Raw genomic sequence first — 23554 nt, forward strand, 5'->3', positions numbered from 1 at the left:
GGCTAGGGTCCTTGTGACGCCTGTGGCGGCGATAAACTCCTCTGCAAGTGGGAGCTACGAGCCTTATATGCGTGTCCGTTTTTCGGAAATATTTGAGAACTTGCGCAATCTTCAGAGAAAAAGAGCTGCGGGAAGTGGGAAAAAGCAGGAGAGCTGCCGTTGAGCGCCAAGTGAGTGCGAATATATAGTTTAGAAGGTAGGTAGGACACCTAACGTACTTTTCGTGGTGTGTTTAGTTACGTGGACAGAAGCAACTAATTGTCATATATGCGTTGTCTAGGTTGAACTCGCGCGCGAAGGCGTGGACAGTTTACCATTGTCATAGCCGCGGCGTGCGATGCCTCTCTGTTCATGTAAATTGGTTATAGGAAATTTTGAATCGCATAGAGATGTTTTCGACAACGTCGTGCGGAGTAGGAATCTTGCTGGAAAAACAGTAGGCTGGGTTATGCCCACACTGGTGGCAGAGGATGACAGTTGTACGTACAGTGCACGTCGATTGAAACGCGATGCTTGAGCTACGTACGTGGTGGCTGATGCTTGTTGCGCTACTAGTGAGCTGTGGGTGGGCGCGGAAGGGTGGGAGGGGGATGGGGGAGCGGGCGCTAATACCGCCACCATGTATCAAAACGCTTTAGCCATCGTCGTATGCCACAATGCATCATCTCAGTTTTCCCGCGACTACCGGTGGCCCAACAAGCTCCGGCAACCATGGGCACATAGAGCCGCGTTTGAGTAGCTGAGCACAGGATCACTGTAGCGCACCACAGTGAAAACGTTGAATTCACTCTCATCGCAAAAATTTTAGCGATCAAATGTGCATGACACGACGGGGCTGGCAGCTTCAGTTATTTACGTAGACGAGGGCGAATATATTGGACGTGAGTAATCATCGCGTTAGGCGGACGAAAGCTGAAAGCCGGTGCGAAAGTGCAGTATTTCGCCATCACTTATTAGCACAATCGTTGCCGAAATGTAGGAGAAGTAGGTGAAGCTTGCCGTAACTCAGACAGTGCAAGTTCGTGGTCGTGTTAGAGCCCTCAACACTAGAAACCACGCCAGTTCATTGCGATATGGGGAGTTTGGAGCACAAAAAAAGAAAGCAAAAAAAAAAAAAGATATATACCGTGGATGTGTATATAAATTGTCAATCTCTTAATTTGTGAAGAAGGTGTTGCCTAATGTTAGTAGTAGTAGTACCTGTAGATGTAGTTTAGTACCTGCTGAAATTTTTTTACCGTAAGTCAGGACTGAAAGAAAGCTGTTATGTGCAACTTAACTAGCTTGACTAGCCGGAAAGAAAGATTAAAAGTGGGTATACACAGCTTAGGGGTTCTGCATTTGTTTACAGTAAACAATCTGTACGCATTCCATTAATCACATTTTTAGGCCAGCAAGTTTCCAAAAGTTTACAGCGTAGGTGAATATGCAAGCTTGTGGAGCTTCCTGCGCCTGTAGTGAAAAAGAAATAACTCAAATAATAAGTCAGCGGTGGCTAAGCGCTTTAGACGGCCACCGAAAGAGTTTTGAGTTCAGAGGAGAGTTAGAAATGATAATATAGCGCAACGACAGAGCAACAAAAGAAAGGCAAGAGACACGTCACAGGTGTTTACACATGGCACAGGTGCTACAGAGGAGTACCGACTTGTGTCGGAGAGAGTAAATTAAACACAAACCTCATTGCTGTACGGCGTGACAATTTTACGCACAATTACATGAAATATATCCGCACACCATTACAGAGCTGATGCGTTTTAAGATGTGAGACAAACGTATCAACCAGTGAGCCGGAGTGGTCTGGTTTAAGAACAAAAAAAAATGTTTCCTGCATAAACGCAGCCAATGCAAGGGACAACAATAGCAGTAAGGCAAGCGTCGTCAGAAACTCTAAACTACACGATAATACTAATGTGGGCAACAATGATCACTGCTGCCCTTTTATCAAAGCAGCTGATACAAGCAGGTATTCCCATGAGAAAGAAAGATACTACTCAAAATTTAATAATTACGTGTAGGATGCGCTTGGAATGGAGTTTCACTAAAGTATGAGGGTAAGGAGATGCTTCTGCTGATACTGTCTCGTGCTCTTCTTAGACAAACATAGTCTTGCCACAATACTCTGCATTGCAGCCTGAATTATGCCAATGTGGCTCGCTCTAAAGAACTTCGCGAAACGAGAAAACACACTCTTACATTGACTTAGCTGTGTTCCAATTTAATATTATCTTGGTTTTAAACTGCTCTGAAAATGCCAGTGGCACGGATTACACGTTCGTGCTGGAGCGATGGGAATGTTTTAATATTACTGTGTTTTATGATGAAGGGAACATAGAATTCCTTTCTAGATTCAAGTAAGTCCAAATCATGTCACAGAAAGGCAAAAAAGACAATAAAAAGTGATATAGAGATTGCGTTAAACAACGTCATCAATTTTGAGGCCAAGACAATTTTATACAGTACACAATAGAATGTTATAAGTACTGCCACATTACAGTGATTCAATATTGTTTTTGACTGCAAAATTTAGCAGAGAGGCATCTAGACATATTTTTGGAGCTATAAAATTTCTTGTGACATGTGGTATTTTAGTTCAGCTTTTTATATACAGTGTGTCACAAAAATTACCTTTTCGTAGATTGCAGAAAAGGACGAAGATCTAATAGAAATAAGCGAAATCACCAAGCGCAAGTCAGATGAAGTGGGTAACTATTCCCGTTCTTGGTAAGAGTACCACTGTACCCTTTTCAAGAATGAGTGCTTTGTGCTTGGTAACGAAATTTAAAATGGAAACTACTGTGTCTGGCGCAGTGCTTGCCGCGGTGGTGGGAGCTCAAGATTCATGTGACCAATATGTTATGAAGATTACTGCCATGGTAAGTGAAGATATAACCTCGTCGCCAGCCTTACTTGTTCCCCTTGCCGGTAAATAAAATACTAGCTTATTACTGAATTTAGTTGCAATCTTCCGCTCCCAAATCATTCAACGAGCGCTCGTTAACCACCCAAAAGGGACTTAAGTCTGTAAAACGGATGTTTTGCTCGAGTAGGCGACTAATAACCACGTGTCACTCATGCATCGACAATCAGGGCCACCAATTTATGAGTTTAGAGTGTGTCACACGAGAATGCGCAAACTTCCAAATTTCTTAGCGGTTAGCACGTTTGACATGAAAAAAGAACATCAAAAAAGCAGGAGGAACAAAATGTCTATGTGCAAACCACAATGACAGAAATTAGCAAAACAATTCTGCGCAATCTCACAAAGTGGGGGAAGTATCATTAAAGGGGAAAAATTGTCATCCACCCAAATGTAGCACGAAACTCCACAGAAAACCCGTACAGGTGTCCTTTGTAATTTCGCGCTACATTCGTATGGTTGACAATTTTTCCCTTTCATGACATAACCTAATCAAACGAATTTTCGTATTTTCGACTCACGGGATGGTTAGCAGACCCTTTCAGAGTGCATCATGATATTCAGTGGAACGTAGCTATGAGGGAAATGATTCTGGTGACATTTCCTCAAATGGCAATATGATGCTTAACCTTCAAATGGCTCATTGAGTGAAAAAGCCGGCGTCTGTCACCTGTAGCAGCGAAACGGCAGGTTAATTTCCATTGATTGTGACGCCATGTCACAAGCGTGCCTCGACGAAGCAGAGCGAGTGAAAGCATAGAGTTTCCTAAAAGTCACGTACCCCTCGCTCTCGCTCTCGCGCTCGGAAGCCTGCGTTATCCACGCGTTTCTTGTCAGCGCAAGCTCTCGCCTGCGTTTTAACTGCGCCTCGAGATGGCCGAATCAAAACGCGCCAAGCGTCTCAACGCGCTCGCTTGCCCGCGAGGCGCTCATAATTCCAAGAACCGCTCAGCGGCGTTGTGAGACGGTGCTTCTCAATTCTAGCGTGGACACCAAACTCCAGGTCATAGAACGAGCTGAAACAGTCGCCAATATACATCGCTTGACGCCCATCTGGCCACTTCAAGAAATCACTCCTAACCCCTTCGGTCAGGAATATCGACCGACTGTCGGTATATGTGTCAAACATACATAAGTTTATGCCAGAGTGCTCGAGACTACATTGAAAGCAAATCAAGGTGGTAGAATGACTCTTCGGGCATTTTATGATGAGTAATCATAATTACAGAGTAACTGAACATTCGAATATTGTAAAGGCAGTCATGCTATATCTCTTCACAAATAGGATTGAATCACCCACTCGGCTTACACGAACAAGTTATTTATTGGCCGCAAGCATTTCAAGAAGGAAAAAAAAAATATCTGAGGTCGCTACCCACATGCCCCACGTCAAACGCCACGTTACCTACCTACCTACCTACCTGGCCAAGGCGATGGCTGCAGCCTCTGCCACGCATGCCGAGGTGGTTTTGAAGGATTTCGTTGTTATGTTGTTCTTACATGTAGAGACTATGGTGAAGATGAGCTGGTTCGACCGGCATCTGTATAATATACTCCCGGTCCCATGCCACAACGGTTGTGAAGAGTCTTTACCCTTGATCTGCGTCGTCCGGGATGGTACTTGGGATGCGTGTTTTGGGGATTTGGGGCCACCGCGATGTGCCATCCAACGTTGCGGTCTATCTGTGCCGTTTCCTCTCCGCAATACTGGGGTCTCAGGGAAAGCCTTACCTCGCCAATAGTTCTCTGCCCTGAGTAGAAGAACAAAGTCGTTCTCTCTGAGCATAAAACGTCGCGACTGCGTACTCGCCAAAGGTATTGTGCAGACCCAGTCCCTCGAATCTCCCTGTGCTAGCGCATTCGGGAAGGAAGGAAGGAAGGAAGGAAGGAAGGAAGGAAGGAAGGAAGGAAGGAAGGAAGGAAGGAAGGAAAACTTTATTTGGTCCTGGAAGTAGTGATAATTAACCACTAAGTGGGCCGCTCCCATGTCGGGACAGGAAGGCCAAGCCTCACGGCCACGTCGTGGGCCTGCTGGACAGCCCAGAATTGTTCATCCAGTTCCGGGCTGCGAAGTGCAGCCTCCCACCTGGACGCATCCTTGAAGACCAAGGGCGGACTTGAAGGCTGTTCTTATTATTGTGTTTGCCTGTATGAGCTCATGGTTTGTCAAGGCCTGATACGGAAGGGTGTATGTGATTCAGCTAATTACGAATGCGTGGACCAGGCTGATGGTCTCTCCCTCAGTGCTTCGTGCCTACTCTCCGCATCATTCTGGCCACGTTTCTTGTGACCCCCTTTAGTGTTTGAAGGGTGTGGGATGTTACAGCGTTCTGCTGTATCCACATCCGCAATATTCTGACTGTCTCCACTTCACTAATTGGCACCCCGTTGAGAGTCAGAGTGATTGGCACCCAGTCCTTCTTCCTTGGGTATTTCGCACGCACCCGAATTTCTTCCGATTTTTCGGGTGCGCATGCAGTGTCCGCCTCCCTCGCGTATTCCACGACTGCGTCTATAGACTCTTGAAGAGTTCCTTGCTTGTCCCAATAGGACCCCTGGTGAGCCCAGAACGTGATGTCATGGCATATATCGCGCAGCCGACATTCGGGTGTTTATCTAGCTCCAGGGCTAGCTTTCTCATCCCCACATTAAATAGCAGTGGAGAAAGTATAGCTCCCTGAGGGGTGCCTCTGTCGGGACAGTTGCAGGTGCCGGACCTCGTGGAACCCCATAACCTTTGATGCGCCAGCGCGGGGGCTTCGTGTTGCTATAGTTCGTCTGCAGCTCCTGCACGTGCTTTGCGATGTCCTCGCCATCATCGTTGTCCTCGTTCTCGTCCTCCAGCGGCGACGATTTCCTGCAGGCGGGAGCCGCCGTCGCATTAGACGTGGCTAACCACATTTGATTGGATCCACTCCAAAGCAGCGACTCGGAAAGTGCAGCCAGCTATCAATACGCGTACGACCGTTACAAGTAGTACAAACCATTCATCGAGGGCGCTTTGGGAATGAAGCATATTCCGGAGTAGGACACAAGGCGGGGTAAAAGTCGGCACAGCATCAGTAAGGCATCAGGCTTGGGGGTACGTAGCCTTTGTGGGAGATCATCGGACTGCTCTAAGCTCAGCGGGTTTTGTTTGTACCAGGCTCGCTCGAAATGAAACGAGCAAATCTGGCTGCTCTTCAGCGGGATGCATTCTCAGCGTCCAGCGGCGCGCACGAACTCGGGCCACTTCTTCCGCTTATCGACGCCGACGGTAGAGAACGAGCAAGCCAGGCGAGCTGGCGATCGCTGGGAAGCGGCATATAGGTCTAGCTCACTGGCTGACCGTCCGATCTGGGGCCGACGGCCTTTGCGATCAGTCCGCAGCTCGTAATAAAGCACCTATGTTCATCAACACACTAAACTTCTGCACATTAGGTCGCTCATAAGGGACAATAGAGTTAATTCCACCGATTCCGTTGGTAGCAATGAGAAAACAGGTTAGCCGGGTGAGCCGCTTCGCAGAGATGATTTCTGCGGCGGCGGCTGCGCTGGCCGCTTGCGCATCAAAATCAAGCCAACGATTTACGATTTCGCGCAACGTTTTATAACATGCAGAGTTTCTAGCTCACTTTACTCTACGAGTCATTTCAAGTATGAAATAAATTTTAGCCGGTTCTTGTGCCACCGTCCGCGGCGAAAGATGCCAACGTCTCGGCCAGGGAGAGGGAAAAAAAAAGCACCCGGACGATCGGACCGGCGAGACTTGCTCGCTCGCCGGCCCCGCCTCGACGGCAGCGCAAACTCGTGGCGTAGCGTTTTCTAGCTTGTTTACAACCTTTCTTGCTTGATGTCAATGTCGCGAGCTGCCGCGTTTCGCGGTTGTGTCCGGGTACGCACTTCAAAATTTAAATCGGTTCTAAGCTGTATTCGCCGTTGATATGCTGTAGACGATGTCTGTGTGTCCACATAAATCGATCTCACAAGTTAACTCGACTTCACAGTTTTTTATTACTACGTCTTTACTCCTTTTATGCAGCGTGCGTCTTACTAGCTATCTTTAAAGCACTTGTAAACCTTTCGCTGCAGGAAAACAGCACATGCATTCCTCACACTGCTTCAGCGCCAGACCACAACTTCATCGTGGATGGGCCCAATGGAAATAAATGCATGCCTACTTTGGTAAGGCACCTTCTTGGCATCGCATGTTAAATCACCTTTACTTCATTCATTCATTCTTTTATTTCAGCGCATATGAGGCTGCGGTTTAAGCAAGCAGACAGCTACGCGACAGATTTCATAGGATCCGCATCACGATAAAGCGGACGAATAGGCCAGTTCAAGGTCTAGAATTTGTCTAGCAGTGAGAAGGTATTATTACCAATTATATATATATATATATATATATATATATATATATATATATATATATATATATATATATATATATATATACATTTATATATACATATATATGTATATATATAGGGGTTTTCTTCAGAGTTCAGCACGCAGGACCCAACGTAACATATGCAGGAAAGAGACGACGAACCTTTTCGAAGTAAGACGTGTAGGAATTTATACACGGCTTGCTTCCAAAAGGTTCGTTGTCTCTTTCGTGTATATATATATATATATATATATATATATATATATACAGGGTGTCCCAGCTAACTTGGACCAAGATTTTGAAGAAACGAATGCCTTCATCAGAACAGAAATCGCGTGGATATTGTTAGGGTTTATGTAAACACACAGTACCATTCTTTTGCTCGTCTTTCTTTTTTGAGTAATTAGCCGAGATAAGCTAACTCTTTAAATATAGCTTGAAACATTCAGCTGTCAGTAGGACAGTTGTGGAGCTCCACAAATATTGCTCAACCCAGGCACTTCCAACGAGACAGACTTAGTGTGGCCGTTTTTATTCGGGGAAAACGCAAGTCCACGGAGTTTAAAAGATACCACGTGACAGCGCGCTCTGTGCGCCCCAATGCGCCGCGATTATAGCGCTTTCATGAGTGATCTGTAGAAACATCACCAGCGCCGAGTCTTCCCTTCACTGCATATTTTGCTGGCACGTATGTTGCGGTGTTTGCTTGAATGCGTCTTCAGGCATGGTGAAGCGTAGGGTTGGGGATCGAAGTTCCAGAATGGACAATGTAGGCGGAAGCACTCTAAACCACTTGTAAAGGCGTTTATTAGTCACCAGCGTTTGGGCCGACCGTCAGAACGGGGCACGGGCTCCCAGCTGGAAGGGCGTTCCCCGAGAAACGCTCTAGAGAGATTGACCCACTAGAAAGAGCTGGCGAGGATGGCCCACTGTAGCTTTCCTGTACTTCGCTTCCAAGGTATGCATCAATTTACACACAGTGAAACTTAATGACACCAGATAGAACTGTAGAGCACTCGCAAAGAAGTTATTACTTGCAGAAACATTAGTCATGTTATTATATGTTGCAGCCATACTCTCAAATTTCGGAGCATTCGCCTTGCGAGAACCGCACAACGCAAACAAGAAAATAAATTAAACGAAACTATCGGGTCCGACCTACCTAATGTGCACCTTGCTTTGTGAGGGCGCCGTAGCAGATGGCTTCAGAATAATCTTCACCATGTCGGGCTTCTTTATTGTTCCCTAAATCTAATTTGCACAAGTTATTACCTTTACGCGGAATTTCCTCTGTCTTTTTGATGGAATATAGTTCTATTGAATTGAATTTCGCCCGCAACCATTTCAACATGGCTCGGTGTGCAGCAGGACTATGAATGAAAGTTTTGCTTAGAAGGCAAGATGGCGAACAGAACAGGCATTCGTACGACATCTTGCGCCTCTAGTGCGTACTGAAATCGAGTCGCCGCGGGCTATGACGACAGTGGCTTTTATGGATGCATGCATGTCGACACGTACATTGTCTGGTCACTCGTGAATGTACTTGTCTAAGCGCTAGTTTTATATTACAGGTTATGTTGTATCAGCTATTTGCCGCGTTAGTTTAGGACATGAGTATATATGACAGGCCATTCGCAATGAGCTTTCACTTCTCAGTGAGCGCTGGTGCTCTGGCATATCTTTGCTGGCCTTTTTGCGTGGTCTGAACATTCATTATGAGCAGAAACGAGCTTTCCCTGCTTACTGTATACATGAAGTTGGGAAGGTGTAGTACAGCAGGGTCGAAACACGTCCTTGTAAAGCTTGGACTCTCGAGAGTACGAGGGTTGTTTGAATTGGTATTACCCAGCATTGGCCAATTGGGTCACCATTCTATTACCGCACCGCAACACCGACGTCCCTGTTACCGTTATAAGTGCATTTCCATTCCGTATGCTTCAGCATTCCGGACAACTGGAACGACTAGTGAGCGTCATCGGAAACTCTGAAAGAGTTGCTTTTCACCAAGTTTACACCGTCCGCCAGCGTGTCTACGGTAATGAAGTGGCTCACCCAGTGTAACTGAGTAGCTGCAACAATCAGCTACAAAAATTTATTGAGATTGAATTCCAAGCAAAGCATGAGCACCACTCAGCTCAAAGCCGCGTGCGTAGCTCTCCCATTTTAATCCGGAAAAAGCGCATCGGTAGTTCTCTTACAAACCAAGGCAGCTCCCCATAGCTTACATCACACTGGGCAGTGTATGCTGTAAAAAACTTGCCGCAGACGTAGTGCGAATTTCCTGTCGCGCAGTTCAGGTAGGGCATAGCAGCGTCTTACAATGACTCAAAGGTCACTGTGGTCATTGGAAATAACCGCGCTCTCAAAGCAGCGCGTGCTGCATGTGACAATCTCAGCAGCCGATAATATCACGTTTTCCCGTTTTCTAAAGTAGATACAATGAGAATAAGCTCCACAAGCTCACAGGTACTTTACGTTGTCGGGGTCGATGCGACACGTGCAACGTGCGAGATAGAAAGCGCGGCCTCAATCACCTATTAAGTCAGTGCAGTGACGTCGGACATACTCGTCGTGCGGGGGTGGCGAGAATCATCTGCACATTGGCTGGCAAACACTGTGGAAAACGATCTCACAGCAGGGAGTCATCCGAGTTTCACGCTTGGGAACCCAGAAGCTGTGCCAGTCGAAGCAGGTGCTGGCTGGGCCGACGATCGCTCAGTAGATATCACTTGCTGGAGTCTGCAGCGCTCTGATGATGCCGTGCTATCTGTGAGAACCTTCTTGAGCCGGTCCTAAGGAGCGGCAGGCGGGTCATTGCGGAAGGATGAAATGACATCGGCGATTTCATTGGCGATAGTTAGTTAGTGGTAGATAGTAGATAGCTTGGTTAGTAGTAGATAGATAGGTTAGTAGTAGATAGTACATAGGTCGCTTCCATGGATCTTCCACCTGGCGCGCCTCACGAGGTATGGCGGCTTGCACCCACAAAGACACACGACAGCGCGCGCTCAAAGCAACTGTATAGAATGGGCTCACTCATAGACGCCTTGACAGACGCCGCTTCGTATTTTGTTATTGACAGTGTTTCAAACCGCTTCGGCATCTATAAACGCTATCGTTATATGTTTAGAGCTGTTAGATCCGCGCAAAAATAACAGAAGGAGCAGTTTCCTGCACGATATAAGTCTACTTCCCTGAGGGCTGAGTGTACCGCACCGTAGCTGCGTAGCCAGGCGCGCCGACGCGAGGCAGCCTTGGCGCGCGATAACAGAAAGGAACTGTTCACTAAGATCGCGCAGTGTTTCGACGCTTAAGAGCCGTGCCGCACCGTCCGCGCATGCATGGGCATGCGGACGCGAGGTTGCGCGCGTTCGCAAGCGTACGTACAGTCTGGGCTTTAGGCTCCCGTTGCGGCGGCGAGCGTCGGCGTCCTTCGTAACCGCGTGAACGAGCACAGCGAAGGATGAAAGAGCGAACGCGGAGCGCAGCGGGGAATGGAAGATGGCGCTAGCGAACAGAGCGCGAGGAGGAAAGTGCCACGCAAGACGGGCTATGCAGGAACGATGCCTGCGACATGCGTCAATATATCGCTAAATGAAAGCAGGTATAGAGCTGTGCTCAAATTTTGCACTAGAGAGTATTGTAATCGTTTGTGATTCTTTTACGATTTTATAGCGATAGCAATTATCTGGGCTCTCCAAGCGCATTTCTGTCATACGCGTTGCCGCGAGGTTCATTATAAAGTCCAAGGGCGATAACACTGTCCGAAGCGCGCCCTCCGCTGTTTGTGCGAGTGAAAGCGTGCGAGGGGAGCCGATGATCGCGGCTCAATCTCGCCCGGGCGAAAGGGCCGAATTTGAAGACGAAGCGCGTCGTCTTCTCTCGCGTTGCGAGGCGCCGGTGGGAGGGGAGGGAGGGGGGCGGCGTTCTCTCCGGCTGCATCTGCGCACGTGGTGGCGGCGCGCGGTCGCGCGGCCTTATATCGAGCGCGATCTGAGTTGGCGGCAGAGTATAGGCTCGTTGGCGGCTCGTACCTTTGCACGTGCTGTGTGTCCTCGGCGCTCACTTTTCGTCGAAGCAACAATGTCATTTATTTCGCTCGCTGCTGCTGCAACGTTTCCTCACGGCAGCGTTTTGACAGCGAGTGTATGCAGTGATCGAGTGTAATGTGTTCATGTTTGGTGTGTGCGCTGACACTGTGCTTATTAAATTAGTTGGCAAGCGAGTGTTTACAAGTTGATGCGGCCGATAAAAGTACTATCCTCACTTCATGTATGGCTATTTGCTCATTTGCTATCGGAAGCGATGCTTCGCCTTTTGGGTGAACCTGCGACTCTTTTTCGCTGTAATTTCTACAAATGCATAGCTCCTCCTTTCTGCCACCAAAATTTAGTGACATGTTCACTATCACTAGTGAACGCAGAGCTTCCATGAGCGATGGCCTTGGTAAACATCTTCAATGTTCTTAAACTAAATTGAAGCATGTAACAGTCAGTGAGTGCGCATTAAATTGATGGAATAGGGAACCAGGTTACGGGCACGTGTTAGGAGATTAAGGCTCGACATATTCGATGCAAAAAATATAAGAAAGAACACTCAGTTTAGAAATGAAGTGGACACAGTGGCTTTTATCTAAGCCGAGTGAAAAGGGTCCCGTCAGTACAAGCATATGGCGGGCTCAAAACCTGTGTCATGAGTTTGTGTTGTTTGATAAAGAAGCCGGCGCTTTCTCTGGCTTATTCTTGAATGGTGCAATGCACAATCAGTGCACGAGCAATATGTGGCGAAGTAAGAACCACCAGGCCTCCAAAGGTGACTTCTCCCGAAGCTGTTTAATTAATTATGTTGTAATTATTATTGTGGCACCTTAACATTACGCGAAACCAAAATTACTGCTTCAATATAGATGACAATTAATGACCAATATTTCACAGCACTACCTAGGCAGAGCACACTGGCACGTAGTAGAACAGCCTGCGTCATCAGGCCGAGTCGAACATTGCTTACTTATTCATCAGCCCAGCCAGAGGAATCGGACATTGTTTGGGTACATGAGTTGCCTAAGCAGGAAAGAAATGCGTGAGAAACGAATGGTGTCTAATACAATTCTTTCTTTGTACTGCTTACGCTTTATTCAGTGGTGTGAGTAGAAATCTCTTTCAGTTGCCCCGCATGGTTAACCAAAGGGCACACGTATGTCGCTCGGCTTCATGCTGATAATTACGAAGTACTGTTGGTGCTGTTCCAAACTTCAAGAGGGTCATTGGTTGCATTATGTGTTTTTATTTGTTTCAGAAAGTAACGACCAACTGCACGTGCAAGCCTGAGAGCGCTCCAACGCGCAAACAATACTGCGTGGTATGACGAGGAGCGGTGTATATCGCCATCTATTTTCCTTTTTCCGGCGATATAGATGTCCGAGTTCAGTGAAAGTTTGGTTCCTTTGCATGGAATTTTGTCCGCCATGTGTCCTGTTCAGGCTCAGTTTAGAGCAAAAATAACTTTCGTTTTGTTTTCGCTGCTTTCCTTAAGTAGTTAAAATTTGAAGCTACCCTTTCTTCCCACATTATACGCACACAAATACCACAAATACAGCTGCACGTTATATAGTCTAAGAAGAGAGAGGGGGAGAGAAAAGAAAACGTAAGGATTAACAATAGAAAAAGATCACCAGAAGGAACGTCATATATGAACTTGCGTTAATGGACGCTCATGCATACCGTGCAACGAAAACACTATTATAGGCGGCCAAATAAGAGAGAGAGATAGAGCGAGAGAGAGAGGGAATGGCAGGGAGGTTAACCAGAGGCGAGTTTCCGGTTTGCTACCTTGCGCCGGGACGGGGGATGTAGGGGTTGTAAAAACGACGAAGAGCGAGAAAAAGAGCAAGACAAAAAAGAAGAAAAAAAAAACAAGAAAAGAAAAGCAGGTAACAGAAGGAAATGTCGCAATTGTTCCAGCAGTTCCAAAAGCAGACGTGACAGAACGAAGTAGAGTAGTGTAAGTAGAACACGTTGACAGAATCTAGTCAGAATCCGAGTCGCGATACCTTACAGCTGTCAAAGCGCATCTCTATTTAGCGAAACATGACCATTTAACAAATATTTTGGTCACAAGAAGCCGCGTTTATCCGGTGACTCAAGTTATCACGAATGTGGACTCTGAAGATCAGATTACGGACAGTTCGTAAGAAAGTTCTCTACTGAAGCGTCTGGGGTGCCACCGCAGGGCAGTTGGTTGTTGACTTCTTTCTAGCGCGATGCAAGAAAACGAGTTGTGTAGGCGACGTCCGGACATAAACGGGGTTGAAATGTATGTAATTGACGGCCAGTTTTCATGCTTACTTTGCAAGCGCTACATAAATGCTCGCCTCTAAATAGAAAGTCCACATTTGCAGCCACACTTAAGGCTAAGATGTGCAGCGAGAAACGAAGACAGGGACGACAAAATACATATGGAAACGCTACACACCTCTGCAACAAGAATGAAATAGAGACTAAGCCAATCTGCGGCCCTATAGGCTTATTGACAGAGAATATTATAGGCTCAGAATAACGCTGAGTGCTTCTAGCCGGTCATGGTTGATACTGCGAACAGTGCCAGACACGAGAGTGGACAACGACAAGAGAGTGACAAGAGAGTGGACAACGCAAGCGGTGAACAGTGACTGCAAAGGCTATTCTTTTCTTCCTTTTTTTTTCATACGGGAAACTTCAACTCGAAAAAATGAGAGAAAGCGAAAAAAAAAGAAGAAGCGTAGAAAGAAATTATGAAAATAAAATAAACACAGGGGGAGATAATGAAACTTAATAGAACGGGAAATTCGGCAGGTTCATTTACATTGAACACGATGCATGTAAAACGCGACCAACCGGAGCACAAGCGATTTATGTGCGTCCCTTCGTTCTTGCGTGTAGTTTCATCACGCTACTTCCCATGATGCTTAAAGGGTGTAAAAGCGTGGAATGCGTACTGAGAAAGAAGCACACTCAGAAGGCGGACGCCTTTAGCGAGACGCGCCGTGGAATGACGAATCGACCAGGACCGAGACTGCAACAAGCAGGGCAAAGCAGCACAGAGTGGGGAACCAGTGTGAACGAAAGTAATTGCAACGCGGTTTACTCTCGTCTGCTGACGTGGCTAATAAGGTAGCCTAGGAACTTGCTCGAAATTTGTCGTCACCTATGGTGTGTGATATTGAAATGAAAGCAGGATTCAGAACTTTAAGTAACAAACATATTTAAGAAAAAAGACAAAAAGAAAGGGATATTGTGCATTACGTTTAACGGCACGATGATGGGTCATGGGCCTCAGTGTTGAGATATTGTTGCACGTAAATGTTTTCATTTGCTAATAAACTTTGTAATACCGCGTCTTGCTGCGCTTTTATTTTGCAATGCAGCAGAGCATTGGTTTCACGAAAGATGACAATACAGTAAATGTAACCCTCGGATTATGCAATGCCAAAGCATGGTGTGACATCAAGGATATTGAAGCGTACTGGGAAGTGGACATGAGGAATCAAGATGTTGCAGGTAGGATAAAAACCGTTATCTTCGCGACACTAGAATTGTATTTACTGGGGGTCAGCGAATGTACGAACCTTTCGAATACCAATTGCATATTGTCCTATTCAAGTGGGTCCACGAATCGAATAGTCATTATGCGCCCATAAAAAATAGTTTTCAAAGGGATTTCGAACATTTAAAATTGTGCGCTGTGTGCAACCAAAAATAAAATTAAAGCAAGAAATGCGAAACAAATTTTACTCCAGTGGCCATAATAGAAATAAAATGCGAGTAGTTCGGTAATCGTACAGAACAATGTGGCTCGGAAAACCCGAATTTTCCGACTTGGCCATGACTTTCTGCATACTCCGAAAAGTCACTAGAATGCGAACGAACTGCTTATTTGTTTCTACCTATAGACCTAAAGGAGAACGCTTCACAACGTACAACGTAATAACAGAAACTTTCTAACGCTGGGAATACTAGGATGGGAACATCGGTGTACAGTCATGTTGAAATGACACGTTAATTATTGGATACCTATATTGAAAAAAAAAAACATCCCATATTCGATTCGATTCGATTCGATTCGATTCAGTTCTGGCACTATTCGATTCGTATTCGATTCAGTTTGAAAAACCACTATTTGCAGGCCCATACTATTTGAGATACTACTAAATCCTGTCATGTTCTATGGAACAAAGTGTAAATCTATTACTTCAGCTAAACCACACAAAATAAGAGCGGTATCTGCACCGACGTTTTTTGATTAAATAATTCGACTATAATTTTGTCAATGTTGGCAACATATCATAGGCTCACGCACCCCTTCTTTTCATCCGTTCTAGTTGGTGCAGAAAACTGCGCAGTCACATGCACAGGGTGCCTATTTAAGTATCGTACGTATTGCGCTCTACCACGCGTCCGTCGGTATTCAGGCAAGGCACCCGAAACTCGAGTCACACGCTTTGCGTATCGAATGTTATACATTTAGTGCAGGCAAGGCAGATGCCACATTACATTAGAGCGGGCAGCCCTCGCGGAGCGTACGCTTCTGCAGCCTAAGTAGAAATCTGCGCACTAATTTTGATCAAGATCCTCTTTCAGAACGCCTGAAACCATTTCGACGGCCTCCGTGCATTGTCCCCACTGTTGACGTTTCGCCCGAGGTGAGTTGACGCAAAAGATTACTTTCGCTGAAGGCGCTACTGCCGCTCCCTAATTTGTGTGCAAATGATCATTTGCCAATTGGGTGCAAAGGTCTTAAATATGCGCCAGAGAAGCGTGGATGAGATAGACGGAAAAAAAGATGAAACACTTCATGCCGGATATTATCAGGTGATTTCAGGACGCAGTTTTATGACGTAGTAAACGATAAAATAGAGTTCCGGCGCCGCCGATGTCGCTATATGCGACCGTGTAAATTTAGCCGCAATTAGCGCAGCCACAATGACAACGGCAGGTGTTGAGATGGCGGGAGAGACAAGCCCATTGGCATAGCGGTCCGTCTGGTCACCATATGCCTCATTTAGTAACATTAAAATTGATTTATTTTTTAGGTGTAGGATCATGAGAAGGTAAGCTACGTCAGAGCCGGCTTTCCTAAAATCTCAGATACACGCACGAAAACAAGCGAATAAAGATTGTATTGTCTAAGGGCACCATGCAGCACGAAAAGTACAGTCCAGTAACCACAGGATAGTCACAGTAATGTCTGTTTTATAACTATTCAAGAATGATGGCTCTTCTCAGTTATCCCCGCAACAGTAAGGTATACCTGTGCTTGTCGCCGACAGCACAAGGGATATAATATACCTTGGGGAAGACAGCCTTGATGAGTGGTGATAGCTTCTGAAAAATTGGCTCGAAGTAATTGCGAAGGCAAGAGGGCCATTTAGGGATCGTCATGCCGGAAAGGTTCCGAACCTGCTTCCTGAAACAATGAGCAGCGACTTGGGTTGGGATTGGATGATTTCTGGCAAACACCATTGTTGCACAATTTGAATCTCTTCGAGCTAGTCCAAGATAGTGGCGCAGTGCCCGGCTCTTTAAGCGCTTCATTCAGCGAATGTTGAACTTTGAACTTGCGTGCTTTGGACAACGCTAGCACGATGCTGTGTAATGTTTCCAGAAATAAACCTCCGTATAACTGCATCATGATGTGTACAGACGTGCGCTTTGACTTCGCATACATGAATTTCAGTGCATACGCTAATAATTCCCAGGAATCTTTCATGAAGCCCTCGTTGCTCATATCTCAAAAGATACTGTTATCTATTGTGTATGGTAACTTATGACTATCATTCTGGCATTTTTTTGCAGCTGTCGGCTGCGGCAGGCTGCGAGTACTTCTGTTATCAAAGGCGTAACAAAGACATCGACGACGGAAGACCTTGCGTTGTAAGTAATGCCAGAAGTGCGAGAAACAATTCCCCCTTTCTAGACAAGTTTATCCGTAACAGCACCGAAGAAATGCTTAGTTAGAATGAGAAATGTTAAATATTCACTGTAGCTACGATGGATCTCGATGCTTAGTCAGGTTAACAATCCTCTGTGAACCGGAGTTTGATGGATGGGCAGCAGTGAGAGAACAGTGCTGCGACTGATTCGTTTAGTTATGAATGTGGAGAATTATCAGCGTCAAATAATGAAATTGAAGAAGTCGTCAATATTTCCTCGTCGATCGGTTGCTACTCTGTCAAGAGTGAAATGACAACGGCTCTTTAATAACGTGCAAAAATTCATCCCGTATATATGCAAGTAACTACATGCTTCTCTAGATAAGGAAGATGGTGGGGTACAGAAAGGAGGGCGAGGGAACGACATAGCAAGAAAATATATACTCGCCCTGTGTACAGGTGAGAGAAAGGTGATGGGATGGTATTAATGCAACTTTTAGAGATTGTCAATTAAGTCAATGCCGCGAAGGAAGGAAAAAGGCCCGCCAAATGCGGTTGACATTGCAGAAAGGCAAGGTCTTCTTCGACGCATTAGTGTACCATGTGATTAAGATTATAATGCGCACAAGATGTGTATTGTACCATGCGCATGCCATCTGATTTGTACCATGTTTGTACGTTATGCGCATTACTGTACCATGTGGTTTGGTTTGGTACCACCACCACAACAGCGGCAAAATAACTGAGCGTCCACCTCGTAAACTGGAAGTACTCCGACTGCAGCTTTGTGCCGCCTGGAACTTACCGGTTTTTTCTAGTTGGTGCAGACGTCCGCCAGTCGAGCGCTCGGCGCTTTTCATAAACGTTTCTCATCTCGAAAGATGGCGCTGTAGAGAGTTGAAAGGCATCTGAATTCCCCGTGTCCTTCCCCAGCAATACTTAAAAAGTGGAGCCTCTGCCGCTATGGCGTGGGAGGCAGACTAGTGCTACCGCCGCGGGTACCTACCGGTAAAATAAGTAGTGGCGCTATCATACACGGTGCTCGGCGAATGAATGGGACCTCCTCTCATGGGAAGAACACCCACCATAGGACCAATCCCGTGGTCTGTCGGCAGCTGCTGTCGGAGACGTTCTGTAATGAAGGTGTCGCCAGGCACGTAACGGTAAGTACGTACAATTCTGCGCATAAGAGAAACGTACACAAGAAATAGCGATAGGACACACAAGGCATGAACTTACCACAATTTCATTTCGGGAAGAAGGTGGCCCTATTTTTACACAATTGTGAGAACACAGCTCATGTCCCGAGATGTATATTTACACACGCGTGCGTCCACTCAAAAAACCTCCCTCTTTTGCTGACAGTGCAATTGACGCCTCAATGATGCAGCCATCTTCTAATTTAGAGATATTATGTGCTTGTATTATCAAACGAGTGATTTCATTTTTGCTTCTTGCTATTATTGTGCACTGGTCAAGCCTTGGTTTGCACCCGCAATCTCTGAAATGAATGGCTAACCAGCCACCTGTCTTTTTTTTTAACATTTCTCCCACGCTCACGCAGCCTGTCATTAACGCAACGACCTACTTGTCCTACGTAAAAGCGTTTACATGACAGCGGCAAGCGGTGGACTATGCCTTCATTACACGCTGCATACTCGTTGCGGTGTTGCTTGTTGGAGAATTTATTTTCCCTGTTTCTCTGTGTCCCTCATTTTCACATAACTCTACCAGTTTATCGGGGGCAGAGAACAACACTTTTACGTCAACACGTTGGGCTATTTTCTTTCCGTGTGTCCCATCATTCTTTCTTGTGTCCGTGCTCTTTGCGCGCAACACCGCACATACTTATCGAAAACCAACAGGTCCAAGTAGCTATCTCATCTACGGGTAAAACAGGAGCAATCGCGCACCCCGGCCTGGCGTTCGGCCATTTCCTCAACACTTGGGACCTCAACGCTTCGGAAGGACACCAACCTTTCGGGAAATTGCCGCCGTGGGACAGACATGCATCCTTTTTACAGCCACGGATGACCTTGTTGTAAAGCATCCGCCATGGCTGTGGGAGGCAGGGGAGAGCTGCCATCGGGTAACTATTGGTAAAATAGGTACAAGCGCGCTCGGGGCCTGGTGCTCGTTAATCACGGAAACTGAACGTTGGGAAAGGCGTATTTCTCCCTAACTTCAGGGCCACAAAATAGGTGCTTGGGGATGGCAAATCAGAAATGGCTGCTCGTGGGAGTAGTTCAGACCCCCTTTTCAAAGCCTGACTGTGCCTAAAGCGTTCAACGGGATTTTCATGGCCCAATACCCTTGCCCAGGGCGATAGGCCTCTAAAGAAAGCCGAGTGTTGGGCCGGGGCAGACCAGTGCCCATTGGGATAACGGGTAGGGTAACCGGCGGCAACGTGGTTTTGAACATATCACTACACGCAGCCGAGACAGATTCATGGGGCGTTCGGATTACCAATATATCTTCGGGATCAGCCCACATATTTAGACTGCGCTGTCTCCGGGATCGGAAGTATTTTTTTGTTGAGTAATGTCCCGCTTCCCTTTCCGGTTCTAGGCGCGCGCAGTTTACTAAAGGGCATCTGAGTTTTATTTCGGCCTTCTCACTCTAATTACGCATTATTGCTGCTCTGTAGATGACACCTCCTTATTTTGACCAAAGTGGTCAGAAAGTGGAAGCCAGAAACCAAGATCTCCTGAATCCCACATGGATCTAACTTGGCCCACACAAAAAAAGCAAGCAAGCCTTAAAGTTTGTCATCAGGGAAAAGAAAGACTAAAAAATGCTTCAAGTGATTTAAGTGACACAGGGCCAGAGCGACAGGCGTAAAGAACTGTCCCTACGTGTTATGTGCGTTAGAAGGCAAATATGGACTGGCAACATGGCCAAACTAACATACTTTAAAACGTGACGCTGCTCTGAAGGGGAAAGGAAGAAATCTAGCAAGCTCCGTTGACTAAGTGATTCTTGGGAAGCAGTCTCTATTCACTAAAAAGAAGAAAACGTGCCCTTTCATGTTTGCAACCCGTACATCCCAACGAAATGTGTTCGAGAGCTTTTAACGCACCACAGTTTTCACAATAAGGATTCGTGGCCATCCATCGGGGGGTCGGTCGCTCAATCAGTCGGTGGATGTTGTCACATAAAATCACCTACTTCAATGTATACAGAATTCACGAAAATTATCCGCGAGCAGGGCATGAAATTGAATCGCACATGTCTTATATGTTTGCAGATGGAGTGGTATCCAGCTAGCATAACAGGAGAGCCAGTAGTAACACTTACTGGGGCTTGCTCTAAAGGAATATGCCGTTATAATGGTACGTGGCACGCGCCGCATTTCGCAGTCGTTGCGTTGTATGATTGCTTCATGAACTGTATTGCATGACATAAGGCAACTTCTTTTCGCAGATTCCAGCTGGAAACCCTCGGAAGGCTTGTGCCATGACAGCGATCGTTACAGGAAGTACGGCGTAAGAAGTCACTTTACCTTGCAGAAAGTTTAGCGATAATATCAAGGTGTAAGGTGCCGATACATAGCAGTTGCAAACTGCGCTTGAATTTGTTTATGTATCTGCTATGGCCATATCATTGAAACCCATACAATCTACTGTTTCTATACTTCAGCTAGATCTTGTTATGCCATACTTAGAAACGTGGCGCAGATGCTGCGTAACGTACATGTTATATGTTGGAGAGATGCGTACAGGTCATGGGAGCCTAATTGAAATACATATAGAGAACTTCTCTGTTCCTCTTTCTGCACCATGCCCGCATATATGTTCTCTTCCTTACTACTCCTGCCCTCTTCCCTTATTTAAGCATCGTAGTCTCACTGTTCTTTGCTTTCATTAAGTACACATCAAGGGCAGGTGAAACGCACTCGATGACATTTATGACACGGTTGAATTACCAGTAGCGTAAACAAAAAAATCAACCATCAAAATATGGTGCTGGTATCTTGGAATGCATCTGCATATATGTTTTTCTTAGACCTCACAGAAACATATTTTATGGGTGGTTCTTCTACAAAAGGTGACAAGGACAGGAAGGCGACAGAACGCATAACACGCGGTAATGAAGAAGTTTGAAGAATAAAAAGAAAGCTGTAATGACTGTAAAAACTGCACGTTTGCATGTGAGCCAATAACTGCGAGGAAAAATGCGAGAACGTGCTAACGCTAAAAATTTTCAATAACTAACTTCTCTGCGTAGAGACTTGCACAGTAGGATCTATGGAGCGTCTCATATATTTTAATTTTAGTCATGGTAAGTGCAACATGCAACTGAGAGGATGCGAGGTACTGCTTAAATACTTAGCAAAAGCCAGCCGAATAGTGGCTCAAATGTGTACTGTCGTATATAGGGTTTCGCGAAAAAATTATTATTTACATCCGGGGCACGAAATTATTTCACGCAAGACAGTGGATAACTGACGGGACTGTGAGACGCCTTTATAGCGCCCCAGTTGACACGAACCGGTTGGCGATGACGACCATGATTATAATGAAGATGACGGACTCACAGTGTTGCAATGCCGTGCGCAGTATACTGCATCGCCAACAAAACGCTTTGGCAGAGCGGTACCACTTAACTGAACCATCACCACCCAGGCAACATGGTAGGTTCGCCTTCGCTAAATAATCCGCGCGGCTCATGCTCCTTGAAGTTTCCAAGCGTGTTCAGTAGCAGGCAAAGCAGCTGCAGGTGATTAGTTTTGTAGTGATAACGGGAAGCCTTCGTGCTATGTCAAAACATTGTGTTGACAGCAGTACCTCAAAGCAAAATGAAGAAGAAAAACTGGATGTGAACATTTTATTTTTTTCATTGTCGCAGGAAATTGTGGAAGGATGTACGTATAAGTGCCCGGACGATACTAAACGATATCGCCCCTACGGACTGACGTGCTTGGTAAGTTCGCCTGGAGGTGAAACACCAATGCTGGAGGGGGTGCTTAAAATGCAGAAACAGCCCCACGAGGTTTTGTTTGTTTGCTTGTTTATAGATTAGTAAGACGAGGTTTACAAATCGAAACGTGGTCGGCGTCTGCAATGGCGGATCCTGCGCCGAAATTCGTAAGTATGCCACCTGCTTCACCGCAGTTTTCGTCATTTTTAGTCCAATATAAAACCTAACTACAATGAACCAGCAGGTCCCGAACAAGGGATGCCTTGGGTTGGTGCTTGAGGCATCTTCCGTTAGGCCACTGTTCAATACTTCGACTGTTCCGCCCTCCTGAGAACTCTTGTTTTGCTATGTTGAATGAGCGAGTCACTTACTGCAAAGCTTTTTATTCATTAGTACACTGGTCGGCCATCTTCCCTTATAATATATCCAGCATAAAGATTGGCTGGAAGTTACTCTCATGTATAAACCTAGCGTCATAGCTTTTCGTGAGTACGGGCTCAGATGCTATACATATGTCGCTGTTGAATAACGTTGTACACCCCCTCTTCGCGCCCCCACACAAGTAAGCTTTCAAATTTAGGGTCCTTCGTATTGGGCTGAAACTTAATAAATCCAAATTTTTGCATGCGGAGAAAACATTGATGAATACGGAGTTAAACCTCATTTGTCCGCGTTCTTGCCCTTTCATGTAGTATAGTAATAAATGCAGATATACAAAACTAATGAATGCTGCCAACTTTACTGATCAAATAGATGTCGACGTAACATATGATATTATCAACATTATTAATAGCTATCTGCTTCATCTATCGTCGTTATGATAGCAACTTTTTCCCGTCTTCTATGTTTTCAGAGTAAAATATAACTACTCTCAGCACCCGTCGCAACATCGAATCCCTAAAGCTCATGCACTCATTGCTTAATGCATCGAACACTTCTTACCTTAGTACATACGTAAAATTTGCGGAACCTTCCTCATCTAGGAGGTATCGGCATCCTAATATTGCGCCCCATGGGTAACGAACTGATACGTTTAATTATAATTCTTTCCTCTTAACCGTTGAATATTGGAACTCGTTGCCTGGTGCCATTTGCTCTCTTCGGCGGGACGATTTCTTGCTTAAACGTGGATGTTATTGATCTATTTTTTTAAAAATTGTTGACGTTGCTTATCACTTTCTCTCTCGTGCTGCTTATATTTGTACTTTCTGCATGCTATACACTTCTATACTTCCGCGATCCTGCCATAGCCCTAGAAGAGTTGCAGTATGTAAAAGTAAAGTAAATAAACAAACAAACAAACAAACAAACAAACAAACAAACAAACAAACAAACAAACACATAAGTAAATAAATAAATAAATAAATAAATAAATAAATAAATAAATAAATTATTTAATAAATTTATCCGTCAATTTCGCTTAACAGTCAAGCGAAAG

At 45.6% G+C, this 23554-nt stretch overlaps 1 protein-coding gene and 1 long non-coding RNA gene across 3 annotated transcripts in view; one reads left to right on the plus strand and one right to left on the minus strand.

Annotated features, from left to right (window-relative positions):
* The window catches only part of LOC126544303 (uncharacterized), a 42243-nt gene continuing 18689 nt past the window's right edge, over positions 1-23554 (plus strand). The window contains exons 1-12 of one of the 2 annotated variants that reach the window (XM_050191567.2): positions 1-196; positions 2636-2721; positions 2809-2873; positions 6989-7081; positions 12585-12647; positions 14692-14824; positions 15905-15966; positions 17120-17197; positions 20444-20528; positions 20620-20681; positions 22045-22119; positions 22214-22283. In XM_050191567.2, the coding sequence (XP_050047524.1) occupies positions 2694-2721; positions 2809-2873; positions 6989-7081; positions 12585-12647; positions 14692-14824; positions 15905-15966; positions 17120-17197; positions 20444-20528; positions 20620-20681; positions 22045-22119; positions 22214-22283 (814 nt within the window). In that variant the 5' untranslated portion in view covers positions 1-196; positions 2636-2693. The remainder of the gene's footprint in view (positions 197-2635; positions 2722-2808; positions 2874-6988; positions 7082-12584; positions 12648-14691; positions 14825-15904; positions 15967-17119; positions 17198-20443; positions 20529-20619; positions 20682-22044; positions 22120-22213; positions 22284-23554) is intronic. The other variant, XM_055061398.1, reaches the window with a different exon arrangement.
* LOC140216737 (uncharacterized) overlaps positions 17838-23554 on the minus strand; it is a 39480-nt gene continuing 33763 nt past the window's right edge. The window contains exons 2-3 of the long non-coding RNA XR_011893405.1: positions 18203-18328; positions 17838-18083 (exon numbers count right to left, since the gene is read on the minus strand). This is a non-coding gene — a long non-coding RNA (uncharacterized lncRNA). The remainder of the gene's footprint in view (positions 18084-18202; positions 18329-23554) is intronic.

The sequence above is a fragment of the Dermacentor andersoni genome, chromosome 3, assembly GCF_023375885.2.
Source record: "Dermacentor andersoni chromosome 3, qqDerAnde1_hic_scaffold, whole genome shotgun sequence".
NCBI classification, from domain to species: Eukaryota; Metazoa; Arthropoda; class Arachnida; order Ixodida; family Ixodidae; genus Dermacentor; species Dermacentor andersoni.